This window comes from Salmo trutta, chromosome 2, assembly GCF_901001165.1.
Source record: "Salmo trutta chromosome 2, fSalTru1.1, whole genome shotgun sequence".
Taxonomy (NCBI): domain Eukaryota; kingdom Metazoa; phylum Chordata; class Actinopteri; order Salmoniformes; family Salmonidae; genus Salmo; species Salmo trutta.
The window spans coordinates 10511409-10532414 of record NC_042958.1 but is presented as its reverse complement, the minus strand read 5'-3'; the positions used below and the strand labels follow the sequence as shown (position 1 = coordinate 10532414).

The window sequence follows — 21006 nt, the reverse complement described above, 5'->3', positions numbered from 1 at the left end:
ATGTGTCTCAGAACCAGTTTATGTACTCAGCCCTATAGGTGTGGATCAATCTGATGTGCCTCAGAACCAGTTTATGTACTCAGCCCTATAGGTGTGGATCAATCTGATGTGCCTCAGAACCAGTTTATGTACTCAGTCCTATAGGTGTGGATCAATCTGATGTGCCTCAGAACCAGTTTATGTACTCAGTCCTATAGGTGTGGATCAATCTGATGTGCCTCAGAACCAGTTTATGTACTCAGCCCTATAGGTGTGGATCAATCTGATGTGCCTCAGAACCAGTTTATGTACTCAGCCCTATAGGTGTGGATCAATCTGATGTGTCTCAGAACCAGTTTATGTACTCAGCCCTATAGGTGTGGATCAATCTGATGTGCCTCAGAACCAGTTTATGTACTCAGCCCTATAGGTGTGGATCAATCTGATGTGCCTCAGAACCAGTTTATGTACTCAGTCCTATAGGTGTGGATCAATCTGATGTGCCTCAGAACCAGTTTATGTACTCAGTCCTATAGGTGTGGATCAATCTGATGTGCCTCAGAACCAGTTTATGTACTCAGCCCTATAGGTGTGGATCAATCTGATGTGCCTCAGAACCAGTTTATGTACTCAGTCCTATAGGTGTGGATCAATCTGATGTGCCTCAGAACCAGTTTATGTACTCAGTCCTATAGGTGTGGATCAATCTGATGTGCCTCAGAACCAGTTTATGTACTCAGCCCTATAGGTGTGGATCAATCTGATGTGCCTCAGAACCAGTTTATGTACTCAGTCCTATAGGTGTGGATCAATCTGATGTGCCTCAGAACCAGTTTATGTACTCAGTCCTATAGGTGTGGATCAATCTGATGTGCCTCAGAACCAGTTTATGTACTCAGTCCTATAGGTGTGGATCAATCTGATGTGCCTCAGAACCAGTTTATGTACTCAGCCCTATAGGTGTGGATCAATCTGATGTGCCTCAGAACCAGTTTATGTACTCAGCCCTATAGGTGTGGATCAATCTGATGTGCCTCAGAACCAGTTTATGTACTCAGTCCTATAGGTGTGGATCAATCTGATGTGCCTCAGAACCAGTTTATGTACTCAGTCCTATAGGTGTGGATCAATCTGATGTGCCTCAGAACCAGTTTATGTACTCAGCCCTATAGGTGTGGATCAATCTGATGTGCCTCAGAACCAGTTTATGTACTCAGTCCTATAGGTGTGGATCAATCTGATGTGCCTCAGAACCAGTTTATGTACTCAGTCCTATAGGTGTGGATCAATCTGATGTGTCTCAGAACCAGTTTATGTACTCAGCCCTATAGGTGTGGATCAATCTGATGTGCCTCAGAACCAGTTTATGTACTCAGTCCTATAGGTGTGGATCAATCTGATGTGCCTCAGAACCAGTTTATGTACTCAGTCCTATAGGTGTGGATCAATCTGATGTGTCTCAGAACCAGTTTATGTACTCAGTCCTATAGGTGTGGATCAATCTGATGTGCCTCAGAACCAGTTTATGTACTCAGTCCTATAGGTGTGGATCAATCTGATGTGCCTCAGAACCAGTTTATGTACTCAGTCCTATAGGTGTGGATCAATCTGATGTGCCTCAGAACCAGTTTATGTACTCAGTCCTATAGGTGTGGATCAATCTGATGTGTCTCAGAACCAGTTTATGTACTCAGTCCTATAGGTGTGGATCAATCTGATGTGCCTCAGAACCAGTTTATGTACTCAGTCCTATAGGTGTGGATCAATCTGATGTGTCTCAGAACCAGTTTATGTACTCAGCCCTATAGGTGTGGATCAATCTGATGTGCCTCAGAACCAGTTTATGTACTCAGCCCTATAGGTGTGGATCAATCTGATGTGCCTCAGAACCAGTTTATGTACTCAGTCCTATAGGTGTGGATCAATCTGATGTGCCTCAGAACCAGTTTATGTACTCAGTCCTATAGGTGTGGATCAATCTGATGTGTCTCAGAACCAGTTTATGTACTCAGCCCTATAGGTGTGGATCAATCTGATGTGCCTCAGAACCAGTTTATGTACTCAGTCCTATAGGTGTGGATCAATCTGATGTGCCTCAGAACCAGTTTATGTACTCAGTCCTATAGGTGTGGATCAATCTGATGTGCCTCAGAACCAGTTTATGTACTCAGTCCTATAGGTGTGGATCAATCTGATGTGCCTCAGAACCAGTTTATGTACTCAGCCCTATAGGTGTGGATCAATCTGATGTGCCTCAGAACCAGTTTATGTACTCAGTCCTATAGGTGTGGATCAATCTGATGTGCCTCAGAACCAGTTTATGTACTCAGTCCTATAGGTGTGGATCAATCTGATGTGCCTCAGAACCAGTTTATGTACTCAGTCCTATAGGTGTGGATCAATCTGATGTGTCTCAGAACCAGTTTATGTACTCAGCCCTATAGGTGTGGATCAATCTGATGTGCCTCAGAACCAGTTTATGTACTCAGTCCTATAGGTGTGGATCAATCTGATGTGCCTCAGAACCAGTTTATGTACTCAGTCCTATAGGTGTGGATCAATCTGATGTGCCTCAGAACCAGTTTATGTACTCAGTCCTATAGGTGTGGATCAATCTGATGTGCCTCAGAACCAGGTTATGTACTCAGTCCTATAGGTGTGGATCAATCTGATGTGCCTCAGAACCAGTTTATGTACTCAGTCCTATAGGTGTGGATCAATCTGATGTGTCTCAGAACCAGTTTATGTACTCAGTCCTATAGGTGTGGATCAATCTGATGTGCCTCAGAACCAGTTTATGTACTCAGCCCTATAGGTGTGGATCAATCTGATGTGCCTCAGAACCAGTTTATGTACTCAGCCCTATAGGTGTGGATCAATCTGATGTGCCTCAGAACCAGTTTATGTACTCAGCCCTATAGGTGTGGATCAATCTGATGTGCCTCAGAACCAGTTTATGTACTCAGTCCGGTTGGGGTTAATTCCACAAATTCAATTCTAATTAAATTCCCTCTCCCTGTAAATTCCATTTAATTCAAATTCCAGGTCAGTCTTTGAATTCAGACTGTCATTCTCTGTTGTAAAGTGTTAAGTACAGAGGCATGTTTGGGCACTGCTTTGTGAGTTTCTAAAGGAAAAGGTGTATTTAAGGACAAATGTTGTTTCGCAATGTCCATAAGAACAACTTCTGAGATGTGTTGTATGGTGTATCATATTACAGCAGGTCACATACTGCAACACATTTTGAACAAACAGGTCATCCCAGCTGGTCAACTGGGGACTTTATTTTCCACTGGACTTCTCTTACCTTATCATACACTGCAGGTTGTGATTTGAACAAAACAATTGCATGAAAACATTCCGACAGAGTAGTTCATTAATTTTGCTCTTAGGCATCCCACTGGATACTCTCACTGGTTAGAACACATGGTAAACATGTTAGCATTATGATTCAGATGACCTTGGTTGGACAGTTTTTGTTTCTTAGCAATGTGGGATTATGTGTCCTTTACTACAGCCATTTCCCAGCAACTATAAGACAAGTAAATACAATGTAAGACAGAGATATTTAAATGAGTTATCTGCACATTTCTTGGACATATTTTGTTTTAAATTGTCAATAAAGTGGATATTTCAGCCCAGATTTTCCGTCTGCAGGTCTTGAGTTTTTGCTTCCGCTCAGTGGTTAAGAAGGCACTTCCAAATTCATTTCATTCACTGTCACCTAATGTACGAAAATAAGAAAGGTAACCCATTTGCCATAATGCTTTGTGTACTCAGAAATGCATAGTTGGCAAAGTAATTTGTGGTATGTTGAAAGCCTTTTTAAACTCGAACAAACATAGTTTAATAATGCATTGTGCTTTGAAGGTCCAGTGAGTGCATCATGTTTACAACACAGTAGACCTCAAACTATATTTTATGTAAAGTCTGATTTATGAATAGTTTGTAATAACAGAGTGGCTTTTACATCAAATTATATTTCTCCCCACTATGTGGATGAAGAGAAATTGTGGAAGAGAAATATGAGCTTCAAGTTCCTTATCACTGAGTTAACATGGTCCACACACATTCGTGAAAAGGGCACGGCAGCGCCTCTTCTCCCTCGGGAGGCTGAAAAGATTTGGCATGGGCCCTCGGATCCTCAAAAAGTTCTACAGCTGCACCATCAAGAGCATCTTGACTGACTGCATCACTGCTTGGTATGGCAAATGCACCACCCTCGACCACAAAACACTACAGAGGGTGGTGCGGACAGCCCAGTACGTCACTGGGACCGAGCTCCCTGCCATCCAGGACCTCTATATCAGGCAGTGTCAGAGGAAGGCCTAAAAAATTGCCAAAGACTTCTGCTACCATCCAGCAAACAAACATACGCAAACACACACACATACTTTCATAGTTATCATTGGCTGATGCTACTCAGTTCTTTATTTTACTATTATTATTATTATCTATCCTGATGAAAATCAAGTTACCCTGCCTTTATGTACAATGAACAAAAATATAAACACAAAATGTAAAGTGTTGGCCATGTTTCATGAGCTGAAATAGAAGATCCCAGAAATGTTATCTCAAATGTTGGGCACAAATTTGTTTACATCCCTGTTAGTGATTTCTCCTTTGACAAGATAATCCATCCACCTGACAGGTGTGGCTTGTCAAGAAGCTGATTAAACAGCATGATTATTACACAGGTGCGCCTTGTGCTGGGGACTGTAAAGGGCTACTCTAAAATGTGCCCCACAGGGGCAGTGGGGTTATGGTATGGACAGGCATAAGTTACAGACAATGAAAACAATTGTATTTTAGCGACAGCAATTTGAATGCACAGAGATACCGTGACGAGATCCTGATGCCCATTGTCATGCCATTCATCCGCCGTCATCACCTCATCTTTCAGCATGATAATGCACGGCCCCATGTCGCAAGGATCTTCTGTACACATTTCCTGGAAGCTGAAAATGTCCTAGTTCTTCCATGGCCTGCATACTCACCAGACATGTCACCCATTGAGCATGTTTAGGATGCTCTGGATTGACGTGTAAGGCAGTGTGTTCCAGTTCCCGCCAATATGCAGCAACTTCACACGGCCATTGAAGAGGAGTGGGATAACATTCCACAGGCCACAATCAACAGCCTGATCAACTCTTGCAAAGGAGATGTGTCACGCTGCATGAGGCAAATCGTGGCCACACAAGATATCGAATGGTTTTCTGATCCACACCCTTACCTTTTTTTAAGGTATCTGTTACCAACAGATGCATATCTGTATTCCCAGTCATGTGAAATCCATAGATTAGGGCCTAATTTATTTATTTAAATGGACTGATTTCCATATATGAACTGTAACTTTAAAATTGTTGCATTTCTATTTTTGTTCAGAATACATACTATATTTACCTCAAATACCTGGTACCCCTGGACAGAGATATGGTACTGGTACTCTGTGTACATAGCTTCATTATTGTGTATTTTATTACTATTGCGTTATTTATATATTTGTAATAATTGTTTTATCATTGGGAAGGGCTCATAAGCAATCATTTCACATTAAAGTCTAAACCTGTTGTATTCAGCGAATGTGACAAATAAAATATGATTTGATATGATTTCAAAAAACATAAAACACCATCAAATCTAAAATCTTGTCTTTACACAAGTTTCAAGGAAATGGAAATGTGAATCACTGCTATACTCATAAATCTTTCTAACAGCGCTGTCAGGAACTCGATTCAACAAGGGCCCTTTACCATTGTAGCGCTAATACCTACTGGGAAGAGATTAGGTAATTTGCTTTGGCTGAGAATCATGTCCCACTTGTTTTTGTGACAACACTAAACTACAATATGTTCAGACCTGTATAACCATAATCAAATGCATGATCGACAATAAACTTATATAATCCCCTAGAAGGGACTGTATGTTGCCACAATGTTATTTTTTAATTTATTTAATGATTTTACATTTAACATTTACATTTAAGTCATTTAGCAGACGCTCTTATCCAGAGCGACTTACAAATTGGTGCATTCACCTATAATATCCAGTAGAACAAACACTTTACAATAGTGCATCTAAATCCTTTAAAGGGGGGGGGGGGGTTAGAAGGATTACTTTATCCTATCCCAGGTATTCCTTAAAGAGGTGGGGTTTCAGGTGTCTCCGGAAGGTGGTGATTGACTCCGCTGTCCTGGCATCGTGAGGGAGATTGTTCCACCATTGGGGTGCCAGAGCGGCGAACAGTTTTGACTGGGCTGAGCGGGAACTGTGCTTCCTCAGAGGTAGGGAGGCGAGCAGGCCAGAGGTGGATGAACGCAGTGCCCTTGTTTGGGTGTAGGGCCTGATCAGAGCCTGAAGGTACGGAGGTGCCGTTCCCCTCACAGCTCCGTAGGCAAGCACCAAGCATTTTAATCACTTTGTTGCATTAAGGGCCTTGTATATACTTGCTCTGTGGTTGCACCATCTGCCTGCCATTTCCTGAATCTCAAACAAATTGTCCAGAACAAGAGAATAGTATGCCCAACTGTTTTCATAACATTTGTCATTGATGTGCAATCTGACTACAGTATTCAATGGTATGTCTGATACATCAGATTTGTTGTGTCATCCAAATCAAGTGATCCCTTGATTGAGGAAATTGTTTCATGGAGACTGGTGCTGTGTGGGTTTATATCAAAACTGCCATTATATTGCTCTGCCATTTAAAATCCTGGTTCACACCTACCAAGCTATGCACAACTCTGGTCCCAAGTACCTGTCTGACCTCATCCTACCCTCCTGCCCCACACGCACCCATCACTCCTCCAGGTCAGTCTCCCTTCAGCAGACTCACAGCAAGCTAAAAACTATGGGTGACAGGGCTTTGAGTTCTGCGGCTCCTCGGCTGTGGAACGCACTTACAGTCACTGTCAGGGTTGCAGAGTCTCTGGCCTCGTTTAAGGCACAAGCTAAAGACAGAGCTGTTCAGAAACGCTTTCAAGGTCCTATGTTCATTTTGTTCTCCTGTCCACCGGATCTGACGACACCTGTATATAGCTTTGATTGTTGTCTGTCTACAATGTTCTGTGTTTTGGATTGTTCTTATTATTAGAATTGGATTTTGGATTTTCTTCAGAACCTTGGGTGTGAGCGAATTTCTTTACAAATTAAATGTGTTGTTATTATTATTATTAGTTTAGAATAATACTTAGAGATGTATGATCTTAATTTGAACCAGTTTGCTACAGCAGGAAAATAATCCTGCAGCAACAGGAAATGTCAATTATGTGAATTATAATTAATGGACATTGTTTGTAGGGGTTGATACATTTTTTGTTAGGGCAAATCATGTCTGACATTTTAAAGTGGAAATTACAAACTGTAGAAGCCTTTTTAAACCTCGTTTCCTGACGTGCAGGACAATTCTCAGCAACAACAGATCCTACAGTTGACAGGGAGAGTACAGATGTGTGAAGGTAGACTACAGTAGCTGAGAGGAGAATTTAAACTAATCCTACCTGCCTGGAGCAGGAGGAGGGTGGCTCTTGTGGTTTATTTGAAGTTACCCTCAGCATTTGTGATTCATGAGGGCTTGTCAAATCTAGAAGTCTTCACCAGGTTTGCCTTGTCAGGATCTTATTATTTTACCATATCCAAATGAACAACCTGGTCTCAGAGCATTTTGAATGATTCTGCACGTAAATCAGAGACACTCCATTTAGTATTATATGCTGCGTTTCATATGGTATGTATTTAATTTGTCCATCACACGAATTACAATTCGTATTATATGTTACGAATTTGCCAAATGTACAATATATTAAACATTTGCAAAAAGTACAATATGTTAACAATTCTGCCTAGGTGGCTAACATTAGCTATGTAGCTTGCTAATGTTAGCTAGGCTAGGGGTTAGCGTTAGGGCTAAGTTTAGGAGTTAAATTAAAGGGTTAAGGTTAGGGTTTGGGTAAGGGTTAGCTAAAAAAGCTATGGTTAGGGGAAGGGTTAGCTAACATGTTAAGTAGTTGCAAAGTAGATAAAACGTAGTAAGTAGTTGAAAAGTTGCTAAAATGCTAAAGTTGTCCGTGATGAAATTCGAACTCGCAACCTTTGGGATGCTAGATCTCCACATTATATCCCCTCCCTTAAGTTACCATCTATCTTATGTAACCATACCAAACATAACATACAGTATCATACTAATTTAAGTGTCCCGGATTTACACTTACTATGTTACATCTAGTCTATGAGACCAGGCTGCAATGAAATACAGAGTTAGTTGACCTGCTCAACAACAGATCCTGCCACTCACCATAGAAGGGCATGTTGTGATAGCCTGAGTCTGCATTTCACATCTGACCACCTGACGATGCACATTTTAAGGAATCAGACGCTGTTTACTGGCATTCCATTGTGAGTGAGCTGAAATGTCATAATAACATAATAACAATAACAAACATCTTCAACAAACAAACGGGTGTCTTATACAATAGCTTGCAATAAAGTAGCCTAGGCATACCTAGTCTACTTTGCAATACGAACATAAACAACCGAAACAACATGTTATTTGAAGGTTTAAATATTTGAGGCAAAGCCTATAACGGTGAAAGGCAATGCTTGAGATAACTTTCTACTTACCTGCATTGCTGTCGAACGATCCTCCTTCCGAATGACGTCAAAACAGTTGAAAGTTGCTCCGACTGCTATTCTGGAGAAAAAAGAGAGGACCCTTCGCCGGGAAAAGAGAGAGTGCCAGCGCAACTAAGTCCCACCCAAAAATTACCTCCCCCAGGACGTTAAACGGGGGTAGATACATCACTCAAACTTAGTATTGTTCGCCCAAGACTATGGACAAGTTTCTCCTGTAATTTCATTGAATAGAACACATTTTGGAAACAATGCGACCTGGAACTGGAATAGTTATTGCTGCCTTGTTCAGCCTGGGCTGCAGCATGACACTGACAGCGGACAAGAAAGGTAAGCGTGAGACCGACTTTATCACGTATATGCTGTGGGGAATTTGGTAAAAATGGGAAATTAGTAGGGAATAGTAGGCTAGTCTAGTCTAATTACTTGAACGGAATGATGGACAACTATGAATGACAATTCTTCTGGATATAACACAGTATAACATATCATTTTGTTTTGGAGACATCGACAGCATGTTGCCTAATACTGAAGAAGTTTCACATGATTTCAAAAGCAACTCCCTCTATGGATCAGTAGAAAAAGGTACACAGTAGTATGTATGTAGGCTGATACACTTAAATAAATTGCACTTTTAATTTTTTTTTTTTTAAATTAATAGTACAGTATTAACATATGCAAGCTATTTAGCCTACCTTGCTGAACACCTACCTCATGGCTTCAGATATTTACATAGAGCTCTACAATGTTGTTCCTGTCACTACATTACTGTCTTAAAGTAATTGTCCAGTGTTTCCAGATTTTTATTAAATATGACCTATAATTAATAAGAATATGAGTGAAATAGTTTTCCTTCCCAAAAAAATGTAATTAGGTATGTTAAAAAGCATGTTTTCTGATGTTGGAATGGTGTGGGCGTATACTGGTCATTAAAAATATTAACGCAAGTAGACTGCTGATTGGCTAGCTCGTCCTCCTCAGGAGGATGACATCATCCTCTATCAAGAAATAGCAAGCATTTTTAAATAGTCTGTTTGAGATACAGGTTTGAGGCAGGGGGTTTTAAATGGTTTTTCTCTCCAATTTATACTTTGGCCACAAATACGAGTATATGATGAGTCAACAACATTATTTGGGTAAGAGTTAACAAAAATGAATTTTTTAGATTTTCACTGGACAGTTAATTTAAGTCTAATTTCTAAGCAAAATAATAATTTTCATATTCTGAACAGAAACACAATAAATTAAGCAAAAATTGCATCACACAGTGGTAAAACGCTTCACTCCTTACACATCAAACATTACACCTCAAACTTCAAATTAAAATGCAACAGTCATCTTTATTTATTTTTTACCCAGCGGCAGATAGCCTAGCGGTTAAGAGCGTTGGGCCAGTAACCAAAAAGTAGACTTAGAGCCGACAAGGTGAAAAATCTGTCGATGAGCCCTTGAGCAAGACACTTAACCCTAATTTCTCCTGTAAGTCGCTCTGTATAAGAGTATCTGCTAAATGACTAAAATGTAAATGTAAAAATGTAGATAAGTAACCCACAAGGAGTTGCAAAGATGCTGTAGGACTGTTCAATCCTGCTCCTTGTCTAAACTGTCTTGGCACATTAGCCACCCCTGGGAAAGAGGAGACAAAATCTGGTGCGGTGTTGTGCCAAAGTTTGTCTCCAGTCCAGATGGTGGTGATGACAGACGGCTGTCCCCTATGGAGCAGGGACTGCCCCATGTCCCCTTGGCTCCCCTGTGGACCTCCACTTACAGTAGGAGACCCTCTAATCTGGCCATAGTGTTAGCTGTCTGTCAAAACACAGCAGATTGTTTGCTAGCAGGTTGTGGATATGTGTGATCTGGTTGGGTTTTTGTTTGGGGTGTTTGGCAAAAGGCAGTGACACATTTCCATTCTAACCAAAACGGATGGAACATGTTAGTATATATTCTATTCTATTTTACATTCTCGATTTAATGTGCCGTCATACAGATAGTGTTCAAAATTCGCTGGTTAAAAAAAAGCAACATTAGACATATTTAGCAGTCATTTATAAACGGTGATATAGAAGAAAGATATTCTGCCGGGAAGAATTCACAGTTGTGTTTGATGGAAATGTAGGGACTTGGGAATTCTACAGTGAGCCATTATAAAGTCTGATATATTTAATAATCTATTGAGCACCAGGGAAGAAAGATTTTCCTTTTTAGTTACTAAAATTGATGCATATTGAGCTATATAATGCTGACATGATTTTCTTATATGTTTCTGTAATTAAAAGACCTCTCATCATGAGAGAAAATAATTGAGTTATTGTTCTTCTTTGAGTCAGAATAGCTGACTGTTACTTTTCTTTGTCTGGCGTGACACAACAGCTTCAACAAAAGGTATATCTTGGAAGGACCCTTGCTTAATGCCCACACCCAAATTATCCTGGTTTGTGTGTGTGTGTGTATGCCAATTAGTGTTCATCTTCAGTACATTGTCTGAATTGATAAGACTGTTCCTGTGTCATAAACTTGACTCCTTAGGAATGTTCCCTCTGTTTCCACCATAACACAGACTTTAAAGAAAACATGTACAGAATTAGCATTGTTAATAATAAGGATCATTGGTACAGTATGTCAGTGTAATTGTAGTCCATTCTCAATATCTTTTAAAAATTAAATAACTGAGTGATAATAGCAATGTACCGATGTCCTTGATAAAATGAACACAGTTATTTAATGCAAGTAAATAGATGGAAGGGAAATGTGCATAGAGTTGATTGGAAGACCCATCTCAAATTGATGGAAGGAATGTCTTGTTCATATGACACTGGTTCAGTGTATACCAGGGATGCTGAAGTAACATTTGCTGTTGTTTTGATTCAATGAATGTTATTGTTCTCTAAAACTCTTGCCAGACTCTCCATGGCAGCTGTCTGCATTTAATCATAATTTCATTGTGTCAAGGGGAGTCACGGTTTTGTTTTGTTTCGCCACTCCGCCTGTGGCCTCGAACAGTTTTAAATACAGTCAAAGCAGCCAGCCATACAGAGCCCAGCCATACAGAGCCCAGCCATACAGAGCCCAGCCATACAGAGCCCAGCCATACAGAGCCCAGCCATACAGAGCCCAGCCATACAGAGCCCAGCCATACAGAGCCCAGCCATACAGAGCCCAGCCACACAGAGCCCAGCCATACAGAGCCCAGCCATACAGAGCTCATCAGACCAAACACACATTAGAATTACAGGCCTGCAAAGCTGTAGTAGGTCTTTAATGAGTCACACAGTCAATGTAACAGCTTTTAATCCATTGACAGAACGTCCAGGCAGTTGCAAACATCCAGGACTTTAAGAACCCTGCGGAGCATACTGTAATGGTGTGGTGTTATGGCTCACCAAAGGCCTCACCTATTGTACAGGGGAAGAGTTAAAACAGCACACCAGATAGGGCACACAACTGATTTTGAATGATCTTATAGAATGAGAAGGTAAGGTGGAACTCGTTCCGACAGTTTGTGACGTCAGTAATTGGGTTTAAAATGGCCTTCAAGTGGACGCCCTCTATATATCCTGTCTGTATGTCAAGTCTTTGTGTCTGGTTCGGGTGTTCATAAAAACACATACAGTATCAAGTATCTCAGTTTGAAATGCAATGCTAAGACAGTAAACTCTTGCCTTAATTGTGACCTTGCCTACTTGCGTATCAACAACACAAAGTTATCACCAAACATTTGAACGAAAGCAATCCATTTGAGAAAAAGAGACATTTCTTTCTTTCTTCCTCAAGATTAGAAAATCAGTTAAAGGAAAACTCCAAAAGATAGTTTTTGGGTGGAGTTTTCCTTTAAGTTTGTCTGCCTCACCTGTTCCAAAAACGTGTGGCATCATGTTCTGGACTGCATTTCCCTAGGCTCCATTTATGACAGTATTTCTACCCATCAAACTGTGCACTCTAACCCTACCTGGAATGCTTGTAACGCCTCTGTTTCAAATCATGAAAGTATGGGCTCTATTCAATCTTGATTGCTGAAGTGTAATAGAAATGTAAAGGTGTTTTCTGATTGAGCCGAGATATGTGTTTACCGTGAATGCAGTCTCAGCTAAAAAAAACATTGCCCTTAAATTTCAATCATGCTGTAACATTGAACTTCAGTGATACAGACTGAATCGAGGCCTAAGTATCGAAGTACATTGAAAGGAAGTTGTCAAAATTTCAATCAACTTTTCTTTTTTTTTAAAGCTCGATGAGTGAAAGATTTTGATTGGTATGAATGTCATTGACATTTTCTTTTACATGTTCTTTAGACCCCTATCTAAAGGACACCTTATCAGTTTGACTGGAGGAACCTTAATGCTAGAATCCTTAAACAATAACAAAACGGCCATCCTGCCTCTGTTAACGTAAAAAGCTGAGGGACGGGCCTGGTGAAATGTAACCACTCTCAAATTAAGACAGAGCTATCTATGGATGCAAGGACTGACCATCCATGATATCAAAATTATAGTTTTAACCGTGTTTGGATGCTATGCAGTGATTGTTTACATTTACATCGTTTACAACCATTGGAGTAAAACAAGCTTATATTTTGCGCTCTCATGGGCTTCGACCATTGAACTAAGCAAATGAGGCATCTATAAGTTATATTCTTCAATAGGTATACAGTATATAATTCATTTCTAAGACCACGAGTGGATATAGCAAGATTTTAGCTTTACACCTCCCTCCACAAAGAGTTACAGAAAGAGGTCCCAGATATACGACACTCTATGACAGTAAATTGAACAGCATCCAAGCTGGTCAACAAATAACTTAAATATTTGTTTTTCTTATTCCATGACTGGGCTTTTATTGTTTTAGTGTTGTTTAGCATCGATGTCCATAATCTGCCTAAATACTTCAGTGTCAACAGCATTAGTTCTAATCAGCTATGTCTATGGCACAACAAGGGCACTGTCCAGCGTTGGCATTTGGCTCTAGGGTCTGTCAAAATACTGTCTTCTCAAGCATACGTCGGCTATTCCCAGAACTACAAGTCCTCTCCAACCCAGACGCCAAGCTTTCTCATTGCCGTTTTCACAAGACTAAATCGTCCTTTTGAGATAATTCACGTAAATCACTATTTACTGGAAATTGATTAGAAATCAATCCAAACACTAACATTTAACATTTGATGCCACATACAATTTCAAGAGCAATGTAAATACAGAACTTGTTAGGCATTTAGGCATCATCTGTTATTGAGTGTGTGGAGAGTGAACAATGTTCCATTGATTTCAAGCCTGATCATCCAAATGTATCACCCAGGGGGAGGTCACTTGGGAGTGTGTCCACTCTGTAACACTTATCGGTGTTAGTCCAATAGCATTATATTTCACTAATCACAGCTGATCTGTTGGCTGAATTGCAATGGACTTATTTTGCTTGAAAATTATTGGACTTGTTATTGAAACAGCTCTGAAGTCTTATTTGGCAAGTAAATGAGGGAAATTAACCAGAGAATAAAAAAAGTTGTACATTCAGATCAGAACAAAATTATACAATAAAGATGAAATGATGTTTACTGTAAAATTAAGAGTTTTATGATTTTATGTGTTTTATACCCAACTGAAAAAAACAAACAAGTGTAAACTCTGCAACTGGTGCAAACACTTCTAGATACAGGTCTATCTATTTGTACTTTAGCAGACATACATTTTTGTGTTGTCCCCTGGGCTTGATCTCATTATTTTAATTTGGCACATCATCATAAAAGTAATTTATGGGACAGATCATGCAGCATTAGTTTTGTTTTGGAAAATACCACCAATTTCCCAGGAGAAATACTGAAGCCATTAATAAACCAATATCTCTGATTAAAAATATCATGGTCAGGCTAATATTTAACACATTTGTTGATGTTGTACTTATGTCCAGAAATAACTACAGACATTGGTGTCTTAAAGTAGAACAGGAGTGTTCAACCCTCCTCCTGGAGAGCTGCTGGGTCTGCAGGCTTTTTCCCCAGTCCTGCTTTACACTCTGGAAAGGCTTTTCCCCCAGTCCCGCTTTACACTCTGGAAAGGCTTTTTCCCCAGTCCTGCTTTACACTCTGGAAAGGCTTTTTCCTCAGTCCTGCTTTACACTCTGGAAAGGCTTTTCCCCCAGTCCTGCTTTACACTCTGGAAAGGCTTTTTCCCCAGTCCCGCTTTACACTCTGGAAAGGCATTTTCCCCAGTCCTGCTTTACACTCTGGAAAGGCTTTCCCCCAGTCCTGCTTTACACTCTGGAAAGGCTTTTTCCCCAGTCCTGCTTTACACTCAGGAAAGGCTTTTTCCCCAGTCCTGCTTTACACTCTGGAAAGGCTTTTTCCCCAGTCATGCTTTACACTCTGGAAAGGCTTTTTCCCCAGTCCCGCTTTACACTCTGGAAAGGCTTTTCCCCCAGTCCCGCTTTACACTCTGGAAAGGCTTTTCCCCCAGTCCTGCTTTACACTCTGGAAAGGCTTTTTCCCCAGTCCTGCTTTACACTCAGGAAAGGCTTTTTCCCCAATCCTGCTTTACACTCTGGAAAGGCTTTTTCCCCAGTCCTGCTTTACACTCTGGAAAGGCTTTTCCCCCAGTCCCGCTTTACACTCTGGAAAGGCTTTTTCCCCAGTCCTGCTTTACACTCTGGAAAGGCTTTTTCCCCAGTCATGCTTTACACTCTGGAAAGGCTTTTTCCCCAGTACCGCTTTACACTCTGGAAAGGCTTTTTCCCCAGTCCTGCTTTACACTCAGGAAAGGCTTTTTCCCCAGTCCTGCTTTACACTCTGGAAAGGCTTTTTCCCCAGTCCTGCTTTACACTCTGGAAAGGCTTTTTCCCCAGTCCTGCTTTACACTCAGGAAAGGCTTTTTCCCCAGTCATGCTTTACACTCAGGAAAGGCTTTTTCCCCAGTCCCGCTTTACACTCTGGAAAGGCTTTTTCCCCAGTCCTGCTTTACACTCAGGAAAGGCTTTTTCCCCAGTCCTGCTTTACACTCAGGAAAGGCTTTTTCCCCAGTCCTGCTTTACACTCAGGAAAGGCTTTTTCCCCAGTCCTGCTTTACACTCTGGAAAGGCTTTTTCCCCAGTCCTGCTTTACACTCAGGAAAGGCTTTTTCCCCAGTCCTGCTTTACACTCAGGAAAGGTTTTTTCCCCAGTCATGCTTTACACTCAGGAAAGGCTTTTTCCCCAGTCCCGCTTTACACTCTGGAAAGGCTTTTTCCCCAGTCCCGCTTTACACTCTGGAAAGGCTTTTTCCCCAGTCCCGCTTTACACACTGGAAAGGCTTTTTCCCCAGTCCTGCTTTACACTCTGGAAAGGCTTTTTCCCCAGTCCTGCTTTACACTCTGGAAAGGCTTTTTCCCCAGTCCTGCTTTACACTCAGGAAAGGCTTTTTCCCCAGTCCTGCTTTACACTCTGGAAAGGCTTTTTCCCCAGTCCTGCTTTACACTCAGGAAAGGCTTTTTCCCCAGTCCTGCTTTACACTCAGGAAAGGCTTTTTCCCCAGTCCTGCTTTACACTCAGGAAAGGCTTTTTCACCCAGTCCTGCTTTACACTCAGGAAAGGCTTTTTCCCCAGTCCTGCTTTACACTCTGGAAAGGCTTTTTCCCCAGTCCTGCTTTACACTCAGGAAAGGCTTTTCCCCAGTCCTGCTTTACACTCTGGAAAGGCTTTTTCCCCAGTCCCGCTTTACACTCAGGAAAGGCTTTTCCCCAGTCCTCCTTTACACTCAGGAAAAGCTTTTTCCCCAGTCCTGCTTTACACTCAGGAAAGGCTTTTCCCCAGTCCTGCTTTACACTCAGGAAAGGCTTTTCCCCAGTCCTGCTTTACACTCAGGAAAGGCTTTTTCCCCAGTCCTGCTTTACACTCTGGAAAGGCTTTTTCCCCAGTCATGCTTTACACTCTGGAAAGGCTTTTTCCCCAGTCCCGCTTTACACTCTGGAAAGGCTTTTCCCCCAGTCCCGCTTTACACTCTGGAAAGGCTTTTCCCCCAGTCCCGCTTTACACTCTGGAAAGGCTTTTTCCCCAGTCCTGCTTTACACTCAGGAAAGGCTTTTTCCCCAGTCCTGCTTTACACTCTGGAAAGGCTTTTTCCCCAGTCCTGCTTTACACTCTGGAAAGGCTTTTCCCCCAGTCCCGCTTTACACTCTGGAAAGGCTTTTTCCCCAGTCCTGCTTTACACTCTGGAAAGGCTTTTTCCCCAGTCCTGCTTTACACTCTGGAAAGGCTTTTTCCCCAGTCCTGCTTTACACTCAGGAAAGGCTTTTTCCCCAGTCCTGCTTTACACTCAGGAAAGGCCTTTTCCCCAGTCCTGCTTTACACTCAGGAAAGGCTTTTTCCCCAGTCATGCTTTACACTCAGGAAAGGCTTTTTCCCCAGTCCCGCTTTACACTCAGGAAAGGCTTTTTCCCCAGTCCCGCTTTACACTCAGGAAAGGCTTTTTCCCCAGTCCCGCTTTACACTCAGGAAAGGCTTTTTCCCCAGTCCTGCTTTACACTCAGGAAAGGCTTTTTCCCCAGTCCTGCTTTACACTCAGGAAAGGCTTTTTCACCCAGTCCTGCTTTACACTCAGGAAAGGCTTTTTCCCCAGTCCTGCTTTACACTCAGGAAAGGCTTTTTCACCCAGTCCTGCTTTACACTCAGGAAAGGCTTTTTCCCCAGTCCTGCTTTACACTCTGGAAAGGCTTTTTCCCCAGTCCTGCTTTACACTCAGGAAAGGCTTTTCCCCAGTCCTGCTTTACACTCTGGAAAGGCTTTTTCCCCAGTCCCGCTTTACACTCAGGAAAGGCTTTTCCCCAGTCCTGCTTTACACTCAGGAAAGGCTTTTTCCCCAGTCCTGCTTTACACCCAGGAAAGGCTTTTCCCCAGTCCTGCTTTACACTCAGGAAAGGCTTTTCCCCAGTCCTGCTTTACACTCAGGAAAGGCTTTTTCCCCAGTCCTGCTTTACACTCAGGAAAGGCTTATTCCCCAGTCCTGCTTTACACTCAGGAAAGGCTTTTCCCCAGTCCTGCTTTACACTCAGGAAAGGCTTTTTCCCCAGTCCCGCTTTACACTCAGGAAAGGCTTTTTCCCCAGTCCTGCTTTACACTCAGGAAAGGCTTTTTCCCCAGTCCTGCTTTACACTCTGGAAAGGCTTTTTCCCCAGTCCCGCTTTACACTCAGGAAAGGCTTTTTCCCCAGTCCTGCTTTACACTCTGGAAAGGCTTTTTCCCCAGTCCCGCTTTACACTCAGGAAAGGCTTTTTCCCCAGTCCCGCTTTACACTCAGGAAAGGCTTTTCCCCAGTCCTGCTTTACACTCAGGAAAGGCTTTTCCCCAGTCCTGCTTTACACTCTGGAATTTTACTAATCAACATACGAAGCTCATACTGGTGTGTTAGGACAGGGCTGGAGCAAAAACCTGCCTATCCAGTAGTTCTCCAGGAAGAGTGTTGGCCGCCCCTGGAGGAGAGATTCTCACTTGTCTTGAGTTTCAAGTATACTATCATAAAATTGGTGTTATATAGTTGTTTTCTTCAAATTGTCTGAATCTTGTCAGCGTCAAAATAGGTTTAACTAAAATATACACCGTATACACTGTGAATGTATGGTCCTTTTTGAGATGTAATATGAATTTTAGAAAACACTTCTGTAGTAACAAATAAACCATTATGCTATCTTATGTCATCTGAAACGTGTTTCTATACATGTATGTTCCACCTCCTCGTTAACTGCACTATCTAATTTAAAGCAGCCTTAAAGTCATTTTCAATTTGTTTTTAATATAAACCTGCTGGTACACCTTTCTGTCTTTGTTGGCAACATTTACTTAAAGGGGAACTTCTTTGTACTTAAAGTGGAACTGCTCAGTGAATAATATTATTGTCTCTCGCTACATACTCTGTGAGAGACAGGGAGACATCTAAAGCCTGATCTCAAAATCTCGAGTCCAAAGTGTTGTGAAATACTGGCTTGCGGGGGAAAAACAAAAATCCTGTCGCTGGGTTGATTCTTCTTATGTGGTGTTGTTTTCATATGTAAATTATTCAGACCAGTCAGTCATGGTGATTAAATGCGAGACATTCACCTAGGAGAGAACATATTTTGTGTTCCTATTGAGATAAGAAGCTAAAAAGACCTTTTATTTGCTAAGAGAGTGACATACCCCTCTTGCTGTTTCAGCACAGGTGTCAGAAAGCAGATTACAGGTTTTTTGTGAAAGACTCGACTTAGACCCAATTCTTAGAATGAATCTGGATCTAAGATTAGTATTGCGTAGTGAACCACACCTTATTTTTCACAAAAGACTGGAAATGAATCCAAAATAAAGTCAGAAGGGAGACAGCATGGATTATATGACAGTGTGTCTGTGAAAGAGTGAATGCATTTGTGACTTACTGGATGTGTGACAGAGTAAGCTAATATGTTTGAAGATCTAATTAATTATGTTTTCTCAACCAAATTCCCTGCCGTTTTACTCATGTTTGTTTCCTCCCATTTAAATCTTCCTTCCTGCTTTGACAAACAAGGCCTGTTTTTTTTTAATCCTCATTGCCATGCCATGTTGAAACATCAGGGTCAACTTCCTCTGCCTCAGTTTAGTGTTGACTTTGACAGATTTCACCTTCCAGTCTTGACTGAGGTCATTTCCAGCAAAACCCAAATCAAACAGCCCTGAACTGCCATAGCAGGGGTTTGTCAAAGAACATGTACTGTACTTAACAAGTGATAGATGGGTAACTTGACTCCTGTGCTTGATGTGGGAGGAAGAGAAAAACACTTTAGAATTTCTGCTCTGCTCTAGATCAGAATCAATAACATTCTTGTGACGCTAACTGGTGGGCTTCAATGTAAATAACATCCTGTAAATCGTATTGATTTGTCGCCCGCCCCCCCCCCCCCCCCAAAGGGTTTGTTTGACCGATGTTGGACTTCCACGAAAGTGATGTTCTGTATTTTAAAGTGATTTGCCAGGTTGCTAATATACATGTGTCATCAATTGTAGGGTCTGACTAGGGCGTAGACACCAAGACTGCAGCTTTATTATTTTTACACTGATCTGAATGGTTGTGAATTGATGACCCACACTTGAGGTGAGGGATGTGCCAACAAGTGCAAAGTTGCCTTTTCTTGCGGGAAACGACCGATTCATTTGTGTTTAAGCATGCATTGTGCATTGGTACAATAGTCATGCAACTTTACAGCATCAATATTTCGACCTTCATTCCCGTTACAGAGATAATCTGGAATTGGTACATCCATTTCTGGCTTTAAAGGAATGCAGTTGAATTGTAGAGGGGCAGGTTATAGATTATGCCTTAAAACTGATTATTGTAATCAAGTCAAATTAGCGTCACAGGAATATGATTTCTCCTGATTATTTAATTTAGAAAAATAGTAGCGTGCTATGTAGGCCTATGCATACTAACATGTTAACTTTGGTTTTACTTGGATGCTTTCCAGGCACTAGCCAGGGCACTTGACTGTTTCTGCATTCAACAAAGTTAGCCATGCCAATGCAAGACAACAACTAGTTAGCTAAAGCCAAAACAGACTGGCACCCAAGCTAGCCAAACACACCCCTATAATTCAACAGATGGTAAAACTCTAAAAAGACATTCGGAATCGGTACCACCCTCTATTCTTGCTGATACCACTTTCCCACAGTAGACACAGAGAGAGTGATATATAAAGACACAGAGAGAGTGATATATAAAGACACAGAGAGAGTGATATATAAAGACCATGGTGAAAGAAAAAGAGTGTTAAAGAGAAAACCAAGGGTTGAACGACCAAACACAGAAAACGGGGTCGACAGCCTTTTGAAAGAGGGTAAACAACAGAAAGTCCAAGTTCTCTGGCCTTGACAGGGGAACACAGGGGATAAATCTGTTGGCCAATTAACTGAGCCGTGTGCTGCTACTTCAAATGCAGTCCACTGCCTGCCACTGAGATTTACACGCTTTTCATCTGCGGGCTTTAGGGGAGAAAGAGTTCGATTTTTATCAGTCCACAGCATATTTATATTAGTGCCTCGTGGGATTGTTTATGCAAAAAAAAAAAAAAAAGATCCTTTCAACACCTTTCATGCACTGTCTACACAGCACCAGACCTGGGTTCTAATAGTGTAAAAAATATTTAAATACTTTTAGCTGTGCTTGACTGAGCATACCTGGCACAACTGAACCAATGGAATAGTCCCAAAAGTGCCAATACAACCCACCTGGCTCTCTAGGCAGGTTCAAGCAAACACTCAAAAGATTTGAAAGATTTTAAGCACTATTTGAACCCAGGTCTGTTGTGCATACTCACTCAGCAGGGTGGTTTCCCCTAACGTTATTGTACCAGAGACAGGCAGGCTATCGGCCCATTCTCCTTAGAAGACCCATCGATTAAACTACAGTAAAAATAGCACTTGAGGAGTGATTAAATTGT

At 41.5% G+C, this 21006-nt stretch overlaps 1 protein-coding gene across 2 annotated transcripts in view; it reads left to right on the top strand.

The window, feature by feature from the left end:
* The first annotated feature begins 8304 nt into the window (after window positions 1-8304).
* LOC115150387 (melanoma receptor tyrosine-protein kinase) overlaps window positions 8305-21006 on the top strand; it is a 50300-nt gene continuing 37598 nt past the window's right edge. Inside the window, exon 1 of one of the 2 annotated variants that reach the window (XM_029693631.1) lies at window positions 8305-8937. In XM_029693631.1, coding sequence (XP_029549491.1) covers window positions 8859-8937 — 79 coding nt within the window. In that variant the 5' untranslated portion in view covers window positions 8305-8858. The remainder of the gene's footprint in view (window positions 8938-21006) is intronic. The other variant, XM_029693641.1, reaches the window with a different exon arrangement.